This window comes from Microtus oregoni, unplaced genomic scaffold (genome assembly GCF_018167655.1).
Source record: "Microtus oregoni isolate MIOR12 unplaced genomic scaffold, Mior012 000085F_ref0000168, whole genome shotgun sequence".
Lineage (NCBI taxonomy): Eukaryota > Metazoa > Chordata > Mammalia > Rodentia > Cricetidae > Microtus > Microtus oregoni.
In genome coordinates this window covers 4,720,613-4,739,444 of record NW_024544551.1, presented here as the reverse complement: position 1 = coordinate 4,739,444, position 18,832 = coordinate 4,720,613, and the positions used below count along the sequence as shown (strand labels likewise).

The 18,832-nt window shown below is 35.2% G+C and overlaps 1 protein-coding gene across 11 annotated transcripts in view; it reads right to left on the bottom strand.

The window, feature by feature from the left end:
- The window catches only part of LOC121441941 (casein kinase I), a 90,125-nt gene that overhangs the window by 22,863 nt on the left and 48,430 nt on the right, over positions 1 to 18,832 (bottom strand). For 7 of the 11 annotated variants that reach the window (XM_041643352.1, XM_041643349.1, XM_041643347.1 and 4 more), the window contains 5 exons: positions 17,941 to 18,175; positions 5,506 to 5,591; positions 5,301 to 5,385; positions 3,128 to 3,276; positions 2,274 to 2,369 (listed from right to left, as the gene is read on the bottom strand). In XM_041643352.1, coding sequence (XP_041499286.1) covers positions 2,274 to 2,369; positions 3,128 to 3,276; positions 5,301 to 5,385; positions 5,506 to 5,591; positions 17,941 to 18,175 — 651 coding nt within the window. The remainder of the gene's footprint in view (positions 1 to 2,273; positions 2,370 to 3,127; positions 3,277 to 5,300; positions 5,386 to 5,505; positions 5,592 to 17,940; positions 18,176 to 18,832) is intronic. The other 4 variants (XM_041643351.1, XM_041643353.1, XM_041643357.1 and 1 more) reach the window with 1 other exon arrangement.

The window sequence follows — 18,832 nt, the reverse complement described above, 5'->3', positions numbered from 1 at the left end:
AGTCTACCATCAAAACCACTGTGAGAGTTCTGTCTTTTCATCATTCGCTAACTGCACAGCCAGAATTAGTGGACTGGGAGCTGACATTTAAATAAATTATAGGAAACCAAATCTGAAAATGAAAAAGATGCTAAAATCAAGACAGGTATCTGTGGCAGTTGGTGATAGACCTCTGTAAGAAAATATTAAAAAACCTATGTGAACTCTTACTGCATAAACACTATATTAAAAACCTATGTGAACTCCTTCTATAAACACTAACACGTACCTAACATATTATATGTAACTGTAGCTCCCCTGAACTTGAACCACTGACTGCCTCTGTCTGCAGTCATTACAATGTTCAGCCCTTTTAATGAACTCATGCTTTTCCTCTTTTGGACTGTGAACCATGGGGTCTGTCATAAAACAAACAAAACAAAACAAAACAAAAACATAACTGATGCATGGATATTTTGAACTTTTTCTATGCACGTAACTTTTCTTTAACAAGGAGACTGTATATTCAGGTCTCAAATCCTATACACAGCCCTATCCCAAAGGATTTACTGAAATTACACATAAATAGAAAATCTTCCCTGCATTTGGGGCAAAAAGAACTACAAAGAAAATACAGACCCCACCCTCAGAGAGTTTATATTAAAAGAGCTATGTCTGTCATAAGTAGAAAGTTAGAAGCTTAAAAGTATTTAAGTTGTGAAGCAATTCAACACTGAAGGCGGCCCTTACTACAAAGCTTTACTACAAGAGCTTGGGCATAGGAGTTTAGGGAGTATCAATCACTGACACTCTTCCAGGAATATCCAAGAAATAACTTTAGTTTAGAAAACAGAAACACCAGCTCTCAACTTCTGAGCCCTATACTTACATAGTTATCGCGTCAGATTGTTCAAGTTATCAACTAACTCTACTTATAGTTGAATTAGTTCATGCGACTTTTCATGTGAGGTTTTTTTTTTTCTGTGTCAAACTGTAAAACCAAATCTTTCTAAATCAGGTATACCATACATATTGTTAACTATGCCCTAAAGTGAGCATTTTGTCCAGCTATATGTTTTAATGAATGGTGTATTTTATCCTTTAGTTTTCATCTTGTTTTAACCATTACTTGGACTTTAATGGGATAAATGAAGTGAAAATAAAGAGGCAAGATAGAATCTAAATAAAGAGAATCTTCTTGCAAAAGAGACATGAACTGCTGAACTTTTCAACAGCTGCCATGCCTTTCCCCAGGAAACATGAACTCTTCACTCTCGATCTTACTCTTATTTCAAATCACTCTTACATACCTTCTCTCTAATTTATGCTCTGTTCCAAGCAAATTAGACTGACCTATACTCCTCAAACAAATAATCTCTTGATTTTTAGCTTCTTGCTTTTCTGTTGTCTTTCTTCTCTTTCCCCACCCCTTTTTCTCTTTTCTCCTCTCTTTTCCTGTCTCTTGCTCACTACTCTTAAGATGTCTTTATTCCATTATTTACCTAAAAGAAGTTCATTTACTCTGCAGGTTCATGACAAGAAACAACATTTTCTATATTAGATATGGAAATGCATATAGCATATCTTCCAAGTGGTATATTCCAAGCATATACTCCAAGTGGTACAGTTTACTCTACTTCAAAATTATCTGTATATTTAATGTAAAATTCATAAGAACAAACACCATCCTTGAGTTCAGATTTACTGAGAATAAATTTATATTCTATTTTATTTTATCCTATTAGAATTCTAATTAAAAATTTTATTCTAGAAGTTAGCATGTATTACCACTACTTAATAGGTGAGAAAATAAGGGTTAGGAAACTAATTTATGCAGAGTAAAAACACATTCATGTTCGTTTGCTTCCAGAGACAAATGAGTTCTTGCTAAGCACCACTCAGTCACTCAGTTTAAAGCACTTCTATAGACTGTTTTTTTTTTTGTTTGTTTGTTTTTTTTTGCCTCTGTATTTCTCAACACATGAATAAAAAAAATCACTTTAAACAGCAGAAATTCAATAAATAACCCAATGAATTAACTACAGAGAGAAAGAGCAAAAGCTGGTATAGTTTTAAAACTTCCATCCTAACAGCACCAAACATTGCTTGGTTTTGACTAATTCATAGCATGAATTAGGAACTGGTAATAATTCTGAAATTAATGGCAAACTAAAAGTTTTCTGAAAACACAAGTACTTTCAATCCTTTCAAGTGTGTATAATGTGTGACCCATTGAAGAAAAATGCGCATCTCAATAATGAAAGTAGAGATTTCATATCCAAAGGACAGCAAACCTGGTTTTTAGACTGCTGCATCTTATCTCTGTGTTGGTGTGCTTCTCTATTCGATGACAGGGCAGGGTCTTGCTGAACAGCACCCACTGGAGTAGGCTACAAGAAAACAACAATTACTGCTGGAATGGCCTGCTTCAGTAGTCCCATCTACAACAGATTCATTAGCTGCTTAAAAGAATCAATGAATCAATAAATGATACTGCTAAGTAAATTAAGTCTTTAAGAAGCAACACTGTTCTCAAGAAATTGATAAAAGCTTTTAGAGTAAAGTAAAAAGACCACAGTTACTTTTTAAAGTATTTTTAAGACATTTAAACACTTTTCAGTGTACTGACTTTTGTATATAGGAAGGGTCTTCTACTGTTTTTATTAATTTTAAGGTACTTTCTCACATTAAAAATAAAAATGTATTTATGAATCTCATATCCAATGCTAATATATAAATAAAAAACATTATTACAAATTTTAAAAATACTACTTAAATAACGAAATTAGATATTTAATATTTTGACTCAGAAGCTTTTAAAATTCTTAATTTTGATCAAAGCAGAACATAGGTTACTATAGAGAAGTAGCAATACTATAATACCATAATACTATATAAAATATCATATTTAATATTAAAAACAAATTAAGATAGAAAGTCCAAAATAACTCATCATCCTTTTATGAAAAGCAGGAAATCCAGTAGCAGAGCTTGTATAAAATTCCAAGTATGATGATCCCCCAAAAATGTCCCCAAATAAGAAATAAAAGGAATTCCTTACAAACTGTTCTCAATCTTCAATAGAAATATTCTGAACTATTTAAAATACCATAAATAATCTTTTACTTTAGCAGCATAAAGTACCTACCAACTGTTTACCAATCCAGTCGTATTCATAATCAAACATATATCCTTTGCGATCAAACAGGTCGGTAAAAAGTTTTCTTAGGTAATCATAGTCTGGCTTTTCAAAAAAATCTAGCCTTCGAACATAACGAAGATATGTTGCCATTTCTTCTAGAAAGGAAATAAAAGTTATTCTGACTACGTATCTCTATAATACTCAATAAAAGTTAACATAATCCTATTTCAATTTAAAATTTTCAATTATAGAAAAATTTAAAAAGGGGGAAAGAAAGGGAGAATGGAAACAAGAGGAAAGGAAGTGAGTCATTTAGTTGTTTGCAACACTTATTACCAAAGGTTAAAACATTTTTTAAATTTTTTAATAGATATCTTGAGTTGTACTAGAGGGTGAATTAGTGGCTCAATGATACAACTGTCTAATCACGGGCATACTTCATGCATATTTTAAAATTTACTCAAACCACTTCACTGTGAACTAGCTCACGTGAAGCATCTGAACTAGTTTTCTGTGTTTCCTTCCACATTAACAATACACACTAACTTACTAACATGCAACAAAATTTCTAATCGTCACCTTGAGCCATATTTAATCAAATGAACTGGCAAAACAAGCAAAATCATCTCAAAAAAATCTGATGCAAGAACACAATGAGTTTTCTTTTAATTTCTAATCAAAGAGTTGGGTAATAAATCTCTATGTGTGTGTGTGTGTGTGTGTGTGTGTGTGTGTGTGTGTGTGTATATATATATATATATATATATATATATAATTTATTTAGTTAGTTTGCTTTTTCGGGAGAGAGTTTCTCTGTAGCTTTGGAGCCGATCCTGGACCTAGCTCTTGTAGACCAGGCTGGCCTCAAACAAGAGATCTGCCTGCTTCTGCCTCCCGAGTGCTGGGATTAAAGATGTGCCTCACTACCATCCGGCTTTTAAGTTTATAATTTTAAAAGTAAAGAAAAACAAAAATCTGGGTAAAGTTGTTAACTAGTTTTTAAAAAAAAAAAAGAGTATCCCAACATTATACAAAGAAACAGTAGGTTACCAGTGCTGAAATCTCAGACATGAAGATTTCGCGGCTCCTCTGATCCCACTAATTCACAGTGTAACATAGTGCCCTGGTGACTTTCCTCAAAGAGAGACTTTCTTGTTATTCCACTTGCTGTGTAATTATAGGGTTAATTATACTGGCACCTCCATTTTTTCCTGGAAAATTGCTTATACGCTTCATAATACAGTCACTCAATCTATCTAGACCTAAACTTCTAGGTCTGTCACCAATATTGCTTAATCTGCCATTTATAGAAGTTATATCAAGAGAGAAAATAAAGTTTACTGACATTAAATAAGGAAACATATGCTATTTCTTTCAGAACACTGACTTTATTATTATGATACCATTACACAGAAGAGCCATGAATACAAAGTGATATAAGACCTCCATCTTGAATGAGTTAATCTTCTTTATACTTCATGTTGCAATGCAAGCAACATCAGCCATTTAGTAACTACCAACAGCTAAGCTTTGTGGTACAGGCCACTCAGGAGGCTGCAGCAAGAAGGCAGCAGGTCCCAGACCAGAGAATAAAGCAAGGCCACAGACAGGCCTGGGTTACTCAGCAAGCTTCGATCTCAAACATAAAATTTTAATTGACAAACCATTTCTTAACTTAGGACTAAAAAAACCTTATTTTTGCTTCTGAGTTGCCAAAAATGCTTAGAGGAGAATTATTTTCAAAATGTATACACTAATATAAAATTTCCCTAAAATTAGTAAAATCAGTAAGATTTTATAGTACTTTAAAAATAGAAGTAATATTTTTAACAACTCTGACATTGAGATTCAAACAACTAACAGTGCACTAAATGATATCACATATTCTTCAGCATGTATTTCAACTTATTAAGAATGAATCATCGAAGGAAACATGGCTTTGGTCAGTCTTCAGGTAATTAAAAGATGGAATTTTCTTCATATAATGTCATCTTGTGGAACAAATATACAAACTTTCTGTGATCTATGCAGTAATTGTTGACAACTTTTAAATCACATTTCTAGAGTGCTCCTGCTTTTCAATGTATACAAAAAAGTACTTATAAACTTAAGCAATGAAATTTAGCCTTCTTTATGCATAAGCACATTTCAATTCATGAAGTTTATCATTGTCCATTACCTGGGAAATTTTCACACAACACTTCTATTGGTGTGGCTCGTTTCGTGTCGCCAATTTTCTGATACCTCTCTTTTAATGTGTCAGCCTAAAGTGGAAAGAGGAGTGCAAGAATGTGGTGTTTTAAAAACTATTTAGTTGTAACAGAAGGTCTTAATACACATTAAGATTTTATGAACTCCAATAAAGAAACACAAAATATAATTACCTTTAAGCCTTGCCAAGGAAGACTGCCTCTGAGGAAGTACATGAACATATGCCCTAAAGCTTCTAAGTCATCTCTTCTACTCTGCTCTGAAATAAAGGAGAATAGGAAATTTCACTTTCACTTACCAGTGAAATATGCGAAAATGAAGATTATTTCTAAATTTATGACATAAATTTAAAATATAGATTTACTATTTATAAATACCAAAATCATATATAAATTCTTTCTACAGATCATCATCTTTAAAATATGCCATATGATATCTTCAGTGCTACCGAAAATTTATTTACCTACTTACATGCCTATCCATGGAACTTAGAGGTGAATGAATGGAAAAGGGGCTAAATGGTCAAACTGAGATCTCTGTATCCTATAGATCCATCTTAAAGAGTCTGAGCAGAACATGCTACAGAGTCTGAGAAACCCTGGAGCTGAAAATGTTTAGCATTAACTCTGAATTTCCTAAACACAGAATAGAAGGAAAAAATTTCCATCTCACATATTCTCTATTAACAATAAATAGAACTAGTATTGCAACCACATAACAATCATGTCAGACACAGCAACATTAATAACTCCTTTACTATTATTTGTTTCCCCAAGTGCTACTAGAACAACTGTCATTTTAAGGTTTTTGTTTTGTTTTTGTAATAAAATATGTAGAATATAAACGACTGAGAGTAACAGACTAAGACTCTGAGAGACACAAAAATATTTCAATACTGTCACTGAAAAATTGAGATTCCTTGATTTTTAAAATACGACAATACAAATGAGAAGAAAAATACTTTAAGAAAGTGCAGCATGCAAGATAAGTTTTTCAAATGAGCCATCTTATAATGTATTAATTGAACAATGCTCAATGTTTCCAGAAAAACAAACTTCCCTGTACTGATCTACGGCAAAATGAACCTTGCATTCCCACAGCACTTGCTTGAATTTACAAATAATGCTTACACTGTTAATCAGTGCCTATCATTTTCCAAGACGGCAAGTTATAGGAGAGCTCTTTATTCTCAAAACCCAGTAAAATGGCTTAGGGTCTCGGAGACTTAAAGAGGAAAAGTAATATAAAGAAAATACTGTTTACAAACTCCAGATGAGAACTGAAAGCACTGTGGGAACTTTCACAAGTTCAAAGAAGCTGGCTTCTTCTAGTAACTGACTTGTTGTGTATGGTGCAGCAGAGGTAGGTGCATTTGGAAAGCTTAGTAGGTGATACTGAAGTGCAGTCAGGTTTGATAATTACTAGAGGGAAAAGCTTTGCTCACTGTAGTAAAATATACCCTTGACACCACACCTGCATAACTATCACTACGATCAAGAAATTTCTCGGAGACTTTAAAATAGCTCTGCTATTAATTTCCCTTTCCACCTCCAACCTCTAGCCTGAGGATCCCACTTCGCTGCTCTGTCATTACAGATCATATTCTTTTCATACGGTATGAATTATACAATACAGATTCCTATCTGGATTCTTTCCTTCACCATGTTTTGTATAGAGCTTCATGCATCAAGAGCTTATTGCTTTTCATGAAGACAACCACAATAAATCCACCTATTCACCTAAGTAAGCTCAAATTTGCAGCTCTTGTGGGAGGAAGATATCATGAACATCCTGAGTCTTTGACCACTCATTTTCATTCAACTTGAGGAATCCATCACAACATCATGTGGCAGTGCATACGCAACTTCATAGGACACTAGTTCTAAAGTACAGTGTGGAGAGATTGTGCCATTTCCGATCTCCACCAGCAATATGAGATTGCCAGATTTTTACAAGTTTAGTATCATCAGTCTTTTATATTTTATCCAGGCCGATCGCTATGACATATAAGCTTACTATGGATTAACAGTATTTTACTGATGACTGATGCTTTTGAACTTCAAATGTTACTATTGTAAATCATTGATGAACTGTGTGTGTGTTTTGTATTTTCACGAAGTATTAATTTATTGCTAAATTTCCTTCTTACAATTCCTACTGGCTTATGGCCAATTCAAAAATTTCTGATTAGGACTTGAGACCACAGATTTTCTATTTTTATAACTACAGATTGTACCGTTTGGGTTCTCATATTTAAACCTATTATACACATTGCAGTAGATTTGTTTTTGCTTTAAGTATAGAGTAAAATAATAGATCCATTTTGGTCAATAATGATAATCTGGCTATTCTAAATTTTGACAAGATTTTCCCTGCCCCCTCAACTGTTTTTGCATTACTCTCAAAACTCAGCTGATCATCTATGTTCATATTCTGGACTCTATATTCTGACTAGTTATCTGTCTTCATTCATGTGTGTGCATGTGTATTATATACTATATATGTTTGTGTATATATGCATGCATGTGTGTATGTATGTATATCTGGAGAGATGGCTCAGTGGTTAAGATCAGTACCTGCTATTCCAAAGGTCCTATGTCCAATTCCCAGCAGCAACCACATGATGGGTCATAACCATCTGTAATGAGATCTGGTGCCCTCTTGAGGAAGAGACCTGGTCAATCATCTTCATCAACTTAGACCATGAAAGCCAGTATGAACAAGTTCAACAGAACTGCCATATATGAGCTGCCCATGCATGCTTCAGCATTGCCAGGGCAGACATTTCATTTTTTCATTTTATATGTGTGTATATGCATATATAATAGATATTAAATATTTTAATACAACCTTACAAATGAAACCTTATCTAAATATAAGACAACTGATAAATTCTACTACAAGCCAAGAAATATCATGTGAAAAGAACTCTTAGAAATAAGAGTTCTCAACCCATCATATTATACTGTTTCAAACACAAAATCACTGCAAGCTACAAAAACTATAGAAAATACCTCATAAGCAAGCTTACAATTCTTAAGAAGGTAACTGCGATGTTATCTGAATAAGTAATCTTCACCCTTAGAATATAAAGCTAATTTAACTTTCAAGGGTAAATCTCTGGAAATTGGGGAAGAACCTATGGGGGCTCAGTACATAAGAGTAGTTGCTCTGTCTGTAAGCACAAGACCCTGAGTTTGAATTCCCAGCAAACACATATGGCTGCCACTGCTGCAACCCAGCACTTGGAGAAACAAGCAGAAGCAAACAGTCCCCAAAAGCTTGTTAGCTAAAAAGGCAAGAGTTCAGTTCCATGAGAGTCTATCATGAGGCAATAAAGGAAAGCCTTGATGACCTGCTCTGGACTCCACATGTACTGCATACTTGCACACTAACATGCATATAACACACACACACACACACACACACACACACACACACACTAGTAATTAAAATTTAAAAGCCATGAATTGTATGATCATCTCAGAGATATAAAAAGCATTTGAGAAATCTAACACGCATTCATCATAAAAATTCTCAGCAACCACAGTAATGTCTCAGTGACTGTCTGTTTCCCAGCTTGATCTCGGCTTGATCCTAAGCACCATAAGACATTGTTTTAAATAAAAATTCAGCAAAATAAGTTATAGAGATTTATTTAGCCCAACAAAAGACAACTATGAAAAACCTGTAACATTCTTTTTTTTTTTTCTTAGTCTTTTCACTCATTTTATGTAGTACTTGAGTATGGTCCCTAGGGCCTTGGGGATACAAGACAAGCTAAACTCCCAGCTCTTCTTCCATTTTTTTCTCCCCTTGTTTGCTTTTTACTTGAAATCAGTTCTCATAAACTTTTCCAAAATGACCTTGAACTTACACTTACTAGCCTAGATAGGACTTGACTTTGTAATCTTACTGCCAATAAACTTGGCCTAAGTTAAATTATAAGAAACACTGTCTAAGGGTCAAGATCAAAACTAAAAATATCCACTACTTTATCTCTATTCATTATTATATGAAAATTTCTTTTTTTTTTCTTTTTGTTTGGAGGGGGGTGTTATCAAGGCAAGGTTTCTCTATGTAACAGCTCTGGCTGTCCTGGAACTCTTTTTTTATACCAGGCTGGCCTCAAACTCACAGAGATCCACCTGCCTCTGCCTCCCAAGTGCTAGGATTAAAGGTCTGCGCCACCATACCCAATGGAAAAATTCTTGACAGTACAAAAAAAAAATCAAGAAAAACATCATTTAATTAATGAAGTGTATTTGGGGACAAATAAGATGGCTCAATGGAACAACCCTGGTGATTCTAGCATCCACATAAAGGAATGAGAGAATGAACCCCACAAAGATGTCCTCTGACCTCCACATGAGTACTATGACATGCGCAACCCCCACACACATATGCATGCATAAAATAATAAGTATAATAGCAAAAATTTTAAAGCTGTCCAGTTTGGAAAAAGAAATGCTATTTTTATCAACAATATAAACAAACAATGCAGAAGACTTTAAGTAATCTGTAAAATATGCAAACTAGTGAGTTTATCAAAGTTTCAGGAAACAAAATCAATATATGAATCAGACAGATTTCTATACTAGCAATGAACAATCAAAAAAATTTAAAAACTAACATTTTTATACAATAGTATCAAAACTCAGAAAATATACAAATTTATCAATATAAAAATTTACCAGAATGAGAGAGAGACAGACACAGAGAGACAGAGAGAGAGAGAGAGAGAGAGAGAGAGAGAGCATATGCTGACAAAGACTTGAAAGAACTAACTCCCCTAAATTGTCCTATGGCCTTTATAATGCACCACAACACCCCGTCCACATAGACTATATTACATATGTATACATACACATAATATATATAATTTTAGCCTTACAATAGGATTCTTTGTTAAAGAAACAGCACAAAAAAACCACTTCTATTCTATCATACAGTGACCTCACCTGTATCACTCCATCAAAGGATAGTATTAGATTCATAATCTACAAGGCATTATAAATTCAAGCCATAAATAAAAGCTAGTAAAGTAAGCCAACTACTAAAACTTAACCTAAACCCCTTCTACCTTCATAATTGCTTTCTTTGTGTTCTTTTACCAAGTGACACAGAGAAAAAAGGTCACCAAGTGGGAAGTAATAGAAGTCACAAGAAAGCTTTCTCTTTGAACTAGAGTAACTAAGGAACACCCTTCAAGCTTGCAAGAGTTCTGTTTCATGAAAAAGATCTCTCACAGGTTATTAGGTTCTTATTAAACCTGGTCACATTTCTTCTAAAGTACTTAACTGAAAAAACCTGCTTGAAATTGGGTATTTCCCTCAAAGTCATAATTTATTATACAAATTTCTAAAACTTAGAAATGAAGAATTCATTAAAGTACAGTCAAGGTAAAAATAAGACAAAATAAAACTCAAAGCCAAAAACAGTCAAAAAAATTAAAAATATGTGTTTTGTCGAGATTTATTAGTGTGTGTGTATGTGTGTGTGTGTGTGTGTGTGAGAGAGAGAGAGAGAGAGAGAATATTTAACTTCAATTATTTCAACAAGAAAGATATAAAAGGGAAGAAGAGTGATCCAAAAAACTAAAACAATTAGCCTCAAAGCAAAAGTCTTTAAAAAGCTATTCAACAGTCGATACTTAATTAGAGCTAACATAAAACAAGTCAGCATAAAAATAACAAGTCACAGTGGAAAGCCGCATCTGTCACACGGCTTTATGAGGTGTTCACTTTGGACAGTGGCATAAGTAGATAGACAAAAATATAACTAAATCACTCTGTCTGTCTTCTGAGCATAAATGACCTTATACCATATTAAGATCAACAGATATTATAAAAATAAAAAGCTATTTAATGTGGTTTTTACACTATTCATCGATAGTAAGGTGGAAATACCTCTTTCTGATTAAATATGATGCTCTGCTAATCCTCAAAAGGAAAAATGTTTATAAAATGGTCCAATAACCAAGACTCTATTTTGAATTTTCATGTAAATAGAGAAACACAAACAACTGAAATAATTACTTGATGTGGGACTCCCCTCTATGTGCTGTGATTACCATTAATGAATAAAGAAACTGCCTTGGTGTTTTGATAGGGCAGAACTTAGGTAGGCAAAGAGGACTGTACTGAATACTGGGAGGAAGAAGGCAGAATGAGGGAGATGCCATGGAGCCAGCCACAGGAAATAGACATGCTGAAACTTTGCTGGTAGGCCACGACCTCGTGGTGATATATAGATTAACAGAAATGGGTTAAATTAACATAAGAGATAGCCAATAAAAAGCTAGAGCTAATGGGCCAAGTAGTGATTTAATAAATAGTTTCTGTGTGATTATTTCAGTTCTGGGCGGTCAGGACAAATAAGTGACCACCCTGCAACAAACTGGCACCCATGTGACCAACTAAATCCATGTAAAACCTGAGAAGGCTTGAAAAGGAATTCTAGAATAAAAAAAAATATAGAGTTTAACACAGCTTTTTGTTGTTTGCTGGTGGCTTGCTGCAGCTCCCTTAAGAGAGGTTTTCCTGAATCAGGAGCAGCTGCAGAAAAAAGCTGGGCCGTTTTGGAATGCAGGCTTTCTGGGATGTGCTGCCGGAGCAACCTCTGGCTCTTTCAGGAGACCAAGTATTTGGATGGGATTTGTGAACAATGTGCTGCAACTTGCTTGATGGCAACGTGGACCAGGTTTATGCCTGGAGATGGGGTGCAAGGCTCAGAGGTGCAAGAAGCTCTGCCATGGAGCAAGCAGGCAGTACCCTATATATCAGTGTAATGGTGCAAACTTAAGTTTTAGACTGGGTGGGGCAAGCACACAGCACCATATTTGACCTAGTAATGCAGCAGCTTAAGTTTTAAGAAGAGCTTACCATTTTAAAAGGACAGTAAAGAATTACACATAACACAATAAGGACAGATTCAGATATAAAAGAACTCTAAATGAGACACAGTGTTGAATAAATGTACATAGGCTTGAGAGAGAGAAGAAAACGAGTATAGAGAGTTAAAAAAGCAAATGGTTTAAGAAAAAAGGTCATTAAAGAGACAGAGTACAGATAGTCATAGATTAAAAGGAGAAAAGAAAAATAAGCCATGTAAAAATGGAAAGTTCTTAGAAAGTCTGGATTATGTATATTATTGTGTTATCTTTGAATTTTTTTACTATGAATGAGCTAAGTACAGAGAGACATTTCATTGTATGGGCTGCTAAGCTAAACCAACATGTATATTATAAAGGTATCATGACTTCCAAATTTGGGTCTAAGTATATGTTGCTTTGGAAAAGAGGTTTTCTTGTTTCCACAGAAAAGGAAAACCTGTGGGTTACTTCGAGACCAATATGGTCTCAGGGAACAAGGCCCCCAAAAGGTTGCTGTGAACACCCCCACAAAGAAAATACTTTGCTAACTACTGACTGAGATGAACCTAGCACACAGGATACACCACGAAAGGCCTAATTAACAGTACCCCCAAATAGCAGGAAGTACTATTACCATAGGAAATAACTATGCCCATATTACTAAATATTGTTTAAAATTGTTTGTTTACATTTAAAGGGGGATATGTTATAGAGATTTGCATTGTATGAATCTTAGTTTATTGATACAAATTTAAGGGCAATTTTCTTATATGTATATTTCTGCTATTGATTAAGGTACTCTGATTGTGTAGCTCATTTAAAAATGTAATGTATAATTAAGAAATATAGGTTAATAGATAATCGTTTATAATAATCAAGCTTATAGTCATGTTAGTTAGATTTTCTAGATGTATAGAGATATATTTCAGATGGATAGGCATTCTTCAAACCTTTAAAACACTACGGAATATGGCATTTTAAAATGTTTAAAAACTTAAGATTTTTAATGACAATGAGACACATCTGCTCCTGGTAGCACCAAGCTACTTCAAGAGGAAGACGAGCATCGAAGAAGATCCTTATGGAGTGTTTAGTCATATGAGCAAAAACCTGCTCTTGCCTCAACTGCTTAGCTAGACATGCAATACCTGCAGAGAAATGAATGCTGAACTTGCCTAAAGATGAGATCCTCCTTTGGGGTCCCTGCTTCATAAAAGAGTCTGCGAGACATTCTGCAGGATACAGAAGAAAGTGACTAAACTATCTTTGAAAATTCCTGCTTCAAGGAAAAGTCTGCTGGATACTTTGGGCCTGCAGATGAAGATGGATGCCCCAACAGTACAGAAGAACTTTGGGTGACTCTCCAGGCAGTGCATGTCTCTGTCAATTCTAGAGTTTGGAAGCTGCTTACAATGTACTTCCTGTTTACTTAGGTAATAATATATCCTTCAGGAGTCTTTGATGGAGTTGAAGAATTTATAGTTATAGTAAAAGATAAAGTAGCTATAAATATTGTAATTGTAAGTCTTGCTTGATACCTGTTATATGTAATTTTACTATGTTAAAGTTAAAACTTCCTTTTTATTTAAACAGAAAAGGGGAGGTGATGTGGGATTCCCCTTTGTACACTATGATTACCATTAATGAATAAAGAAACTGCCCTGGGCAACCCACTGACTGGGAGAAGATCTTCACCAACCCCCAACTGACAAAGGTCTGATCTCCAAAATATATAAAGAACTCAAGAAACTAGACCGTAAAAGGTTAATCAACCCAATTATAAAATGGGGCATTGAGCTGAACAGAGAATTCTCAACAGAAGAAGTTCAAATGGCCAAAAGACACTTAAGATCATGCTCAACTTCCTTAGCAATCAGGGAAATGCAAATCAAGACAACTTTAAGATACCATCTTACACCTGTCAGAATGGCTAAAATAAAAAACACCAATGATAGCCTTTGCTGGAGAGGTTGTGGAGAAAGGGGTACACTCACCCATTGCTGGTGGGAATGCAAACTTGTGCAACCACTCTGGAAAGCAGTGTGGCGGTTTCTCAGGAAATTTGTGATCAACCTACCCCAGGACCCAGTAATACCACTCTTGGGAATATACCCAAGAGATGCCCTATCATACAACAAAAGTATATGTTCAACTATGTTCATAGCAGCATTGTTTGTAATAGCCAGAACCTGGAAACAACCTAGATGCCCTTCAATGGAAGAATGGATAAAGAAAGTATGGAATATATACATATTAGAGTACTACTCAGCAGTAAAGAACAATGACTTAGCCGGGCGATGGTGGCGCACGCCTTTAATCCCAGCACTCGGGAGGCAGAGGCAGGCGGATCTCTGTGAGTTCGAGACCAGCCTGGTCTACAGAGCTAGTTCCAGGACAGGCTCCAAAGCCACAGAGAAACCCCGTCTCGAAAAACCAAAAAAAAAAAAAAAAAAAAAAAAAAACCAATGACTTTTTGAATTTTGCATACAAATGGACGGAAATAGAAAACACTAACCTGAGTGAGGTAAGCCAGACCCAAAAAGAGGAACATGGGATGTACTCACTCATATTTGGTTTCTAGCCATAAATAAAGGACATTGAGCCTATAATTCGTGATCCTAGAGAAGCTAAATAAGAAGGTGAACCCAAAGAAAAACATATAGGCATCCTCCTGAATATTAACCTTCATCAGGCAATAAAAGGAGACAGAGACAGAGACAGAGACCCACATTGGAGCACCAGACTGAAATCTCAAGGTCCAAATCAGGAGCAGAAGGAGAGAGAGCACGAGCAAGGAACTCAGGACCGCAAGGGGTGCACCCACACACTGAGACAATGGGGATGTTCTATCAGGAACTCACCAAGGCCAGCTGGCCTGGGTCTGAAAAAGCATGGGATAAAACCGGACAAGGACTGCTGAGAACTCAAGAGCAATGGCAATGGGTTTCTGATCCTACTGCATGTACTGGCTTTGGGGGAGCCTAAGCAGTTTCGATGCTCAACTTACTAGACCTGGATGGAGGTGGGTGGTCCTTGGACTTCCCACAGGGCAGGGAACCCTGATTGCTCTTCAGGCTGATGAGGGAGGGGAACTTGATCGGGGGGAGGGGGAGGGAAATGGGAGGCAGTGGCGGGGAAGAGGCAGAAATCTTTAATAAATAATAAAAATAAATAAATAAAATTTAAAAAAAAGAAACTGCCTTGGCCTGTTGACAGGACAGAACTTAGGTAAGTAGAGAGGACTGGACTGAATGCTGGGAAGAAGAAGGTAGAGTCAGAGAGACGCCATGGAGTCACTGGAGTCAGACATGCTGAATCTTTGCCAGTAAGCCACTGCCACATGGTAATATACAGATTAATAGAAATGGGCTAAATTGATATAAGAATTAACCATTAAGAAGCTAGAGCTAATAGGCCAAGCAGTGATTTAATTAATACAGTTTCTGTGTGATTACTTCGGTTCTGGGTGGCTGGGACGAACAAGTGGCCTCTCTTCAACAATTACTCATGCCTTAAAGGTAATCACTAACAAGCTGGGGAGGCAGTTCGTCAATTCAGCAATTGCATAGCAGGTGCAAGGGCCTGAGTTTGACTCTCAGCACTGCAAGAGCAAAGAAAAGAAAAAGAAATAAAAAAAAAATGGAAGGAAGGAAAGAGCAGCATGGAAAAGAAGGAAAGGAGAAGGGATATGGAGAAAACTGGGTTGTTAAGATCCGGGGAATGTTGAGAAGGCTTCAAGCAGATACACATAGAGTAAAAATCACATTCAAGAGTCACGTTCTCTCTGTCCTCTTCCTTTTTTATTGGTTTCTCACTCTTCACCAAGCCATGTACTTTTAAATTTAAGAAGCATGAAATACACAAGTCCACAGCATCACAATATGACAGAATGTACAGAGTGCATCCAAACACATGCTACTTTAGAACTCATGTGTGCTGGCAAACAAGCACTTCCTCATTACCCATCTATATTAGACTTGCTAAGTAGGTCTTGAAAAGTAAATCTTACAGCATTTGCTGTCTGTACATTCCTACAAGAGTTAAAAGCCACTTCTCCCAAGCTCTGAAGGCCTTTCCTAACAATGACAAAAACTTACTTTGCCTTTTCTACAAATAGAAAACTGCTACATGTACCATTGTTTACAGAAAAAAAAAACATTAGCCCATAAGGAAGCAGTGATGTCATATTTTACAATAAAATGGTTGTGAAACTTTGTTAGCTATTTTGAAATAGTCTGTAACAGTTCCCATGAAATGAGCATTTCTCAGACAATGCACATGCAAAAATGGGTGTGACTGGTTTTAGAAGAACACCAAATTGTGTTTTTAATCTGTCAGGAGAGTTTGCTATTGAAAGGACTCACCAAAAATATTACCTCAATAAAGCCTCTTTTATCATTTTATGTCTGAAGCTGTGCTTCAAGGCAGAGGCAGACTGCCATTTCTCACAGTACAGATGTTTAAGGGAGAAAGTACCATGAGGCTAGTTAACTGGCAGACTGCCAGCAACAAAGCCAAATGCTATAATTCAGAGTTGAGCAGCAGAGCAAAGACATGCAGTCTGCACCAGGTAAGCTGAGAAAAGCTGGTGGAGGTGAAGCAAAGACTGGAAGTTGGATGTTGACTGGACAGCTCCTAGGGTCCAGTTGACATCTTATTTTATACTGTATGTCACTGGTTCTTAACTTTCCCAATGGAGTGACCCTTCAATACAATTCTTCATGTTGTAGTGACCCCCAACCATAAAATTATTTTCTACTTCATAAGTGCAATTTTGCTACTGTTAGTTTACACTCCTGCTATAAAGTTAGACCGTATCTCAAAAAAATTCAAAGAATCACATACTCACGTAACTTCAAAGATCTACATACAACATGATTTTTAGCTGTCAAGGGAAAATATACTTTCCTGGAGAAACTAAGCACATATCACCTCAATAACTGAAAAGACCCAGCTGGATATCACACCAAATGACCCTGACACAATACAAAAAACCCATACTTCCATGCTTCCTCATAGATGAGTATTAAACATGCATGCCAACAGCTAATCAAGAAAAAAATTAAGAGACCCAAACCAAGAACATTCTAAAATAATGCCCTTGCTCCGAAAAATTATTAAGATTAAAACCTATAAAGAAAGATGAAGAAAGGACAGGACACAGACTTGATTTTTTAAAAAATGACTAAAGCTATAAAACAAATAATACACTGTAGCAATTATGATCCTGAACTGAAAAAACAAACAAACAAAAACATAAAAACACTATATGGTTGATATTTTACTCTTTATACACATATGAAGTGTATTTTTAAAATTAATAATTTGTCCAAAGCCATACAGCTAAGAAAAATATTCTAGCCAGCATTAGTACCAGCTCTAATGTTATTAGCATTATACCCAATTAGTAAGGTTGTTACTAACCTGGCAAGCTGTATAGAAGCTATAATCTGAATTCAGTTAAAATTGGGCATTACTTCATATCATTAAGAAATATTCAAATGGGTTCCCTAACTGTATCAAGGTTGGGCATTTCAAGCTATCATAGAAAACATTTACCATATACACGACCTTATTTTTAAAGTATTATCAAAATATAAATGAAAGAAAACTATGGGCATGTGGTGAACAAGAACTACAGTATGAGCTGTTTTAATCTGCAAACCCTGAAACGCAGTCTACACTGCTGACACAGCAGAACTCTAGCTTCCATACTTGCACCATGTCCACATACCTTTGCCTAGATGTGTGTTTATGCTCATGTATCTAGCTGTTCCAGTAAGGCTTTTGTGTTCTCTGTATGGTATATGCTTCTTTGTCTCTGGATCAATATATTCCTTTGCCAACCCAAAATCTATAATATGAATGACTTGTTGGGTTTTGTTTCCTGGTCGTCCTATTAGAAAGTTCTCGGGTTTCACATCTCTGTATATCAAGTTCTTTGAGTGGACATACTCCATGCGAGAAATCTTAGTGGAAAAAGAGAAAAGGATTTTTATTTTAGATTTTCACTAGCAAACAAAATCATGACAAAAACATGACAACTTTTATAATAAAAGTAACATTATAAAAAGACAATTAGAAATTGTTTCAACCCTTTAAAGTCAAAAAGATGTCAATCTTCAGTTCCTCAAAGAGCATATATCCATTTATGACTTAAAATGTTTGTCTTTGCTGCTATGGTCACAGATAAATGAAAGTGTCTGGATTTTAGGAATGCATTTCCTAGCAGCAAGTCAAACTCAATCACTATTTTCATGCTAGGTTATAAAGTTTAAAAAAAATCTTTATGGATTAAAAATAAAAACCTTAAATTCAAAACTAAAGACACATTCTTAAAGTTAACATTATTCTTCCTCAATTCAACATTCAGGCAATTCTTATAATCAAATAAAACTTAAAAATGTGATTTTTTTACCTGTTAAAAAATTAGCATTAAAAATTAACATTATTCAGTATTTTTTCGTAAAAGATTTCATTTTTCCTAGCATTAAACACTTTAAAATCTTAAAACTGGAAAATGCTGAATTCAACTATAATAATAAAGCATATATTAATTTTATTAATATAAACACAAATATTTGTATCAACCATATATACACATACTATATTTATATATAAATAAA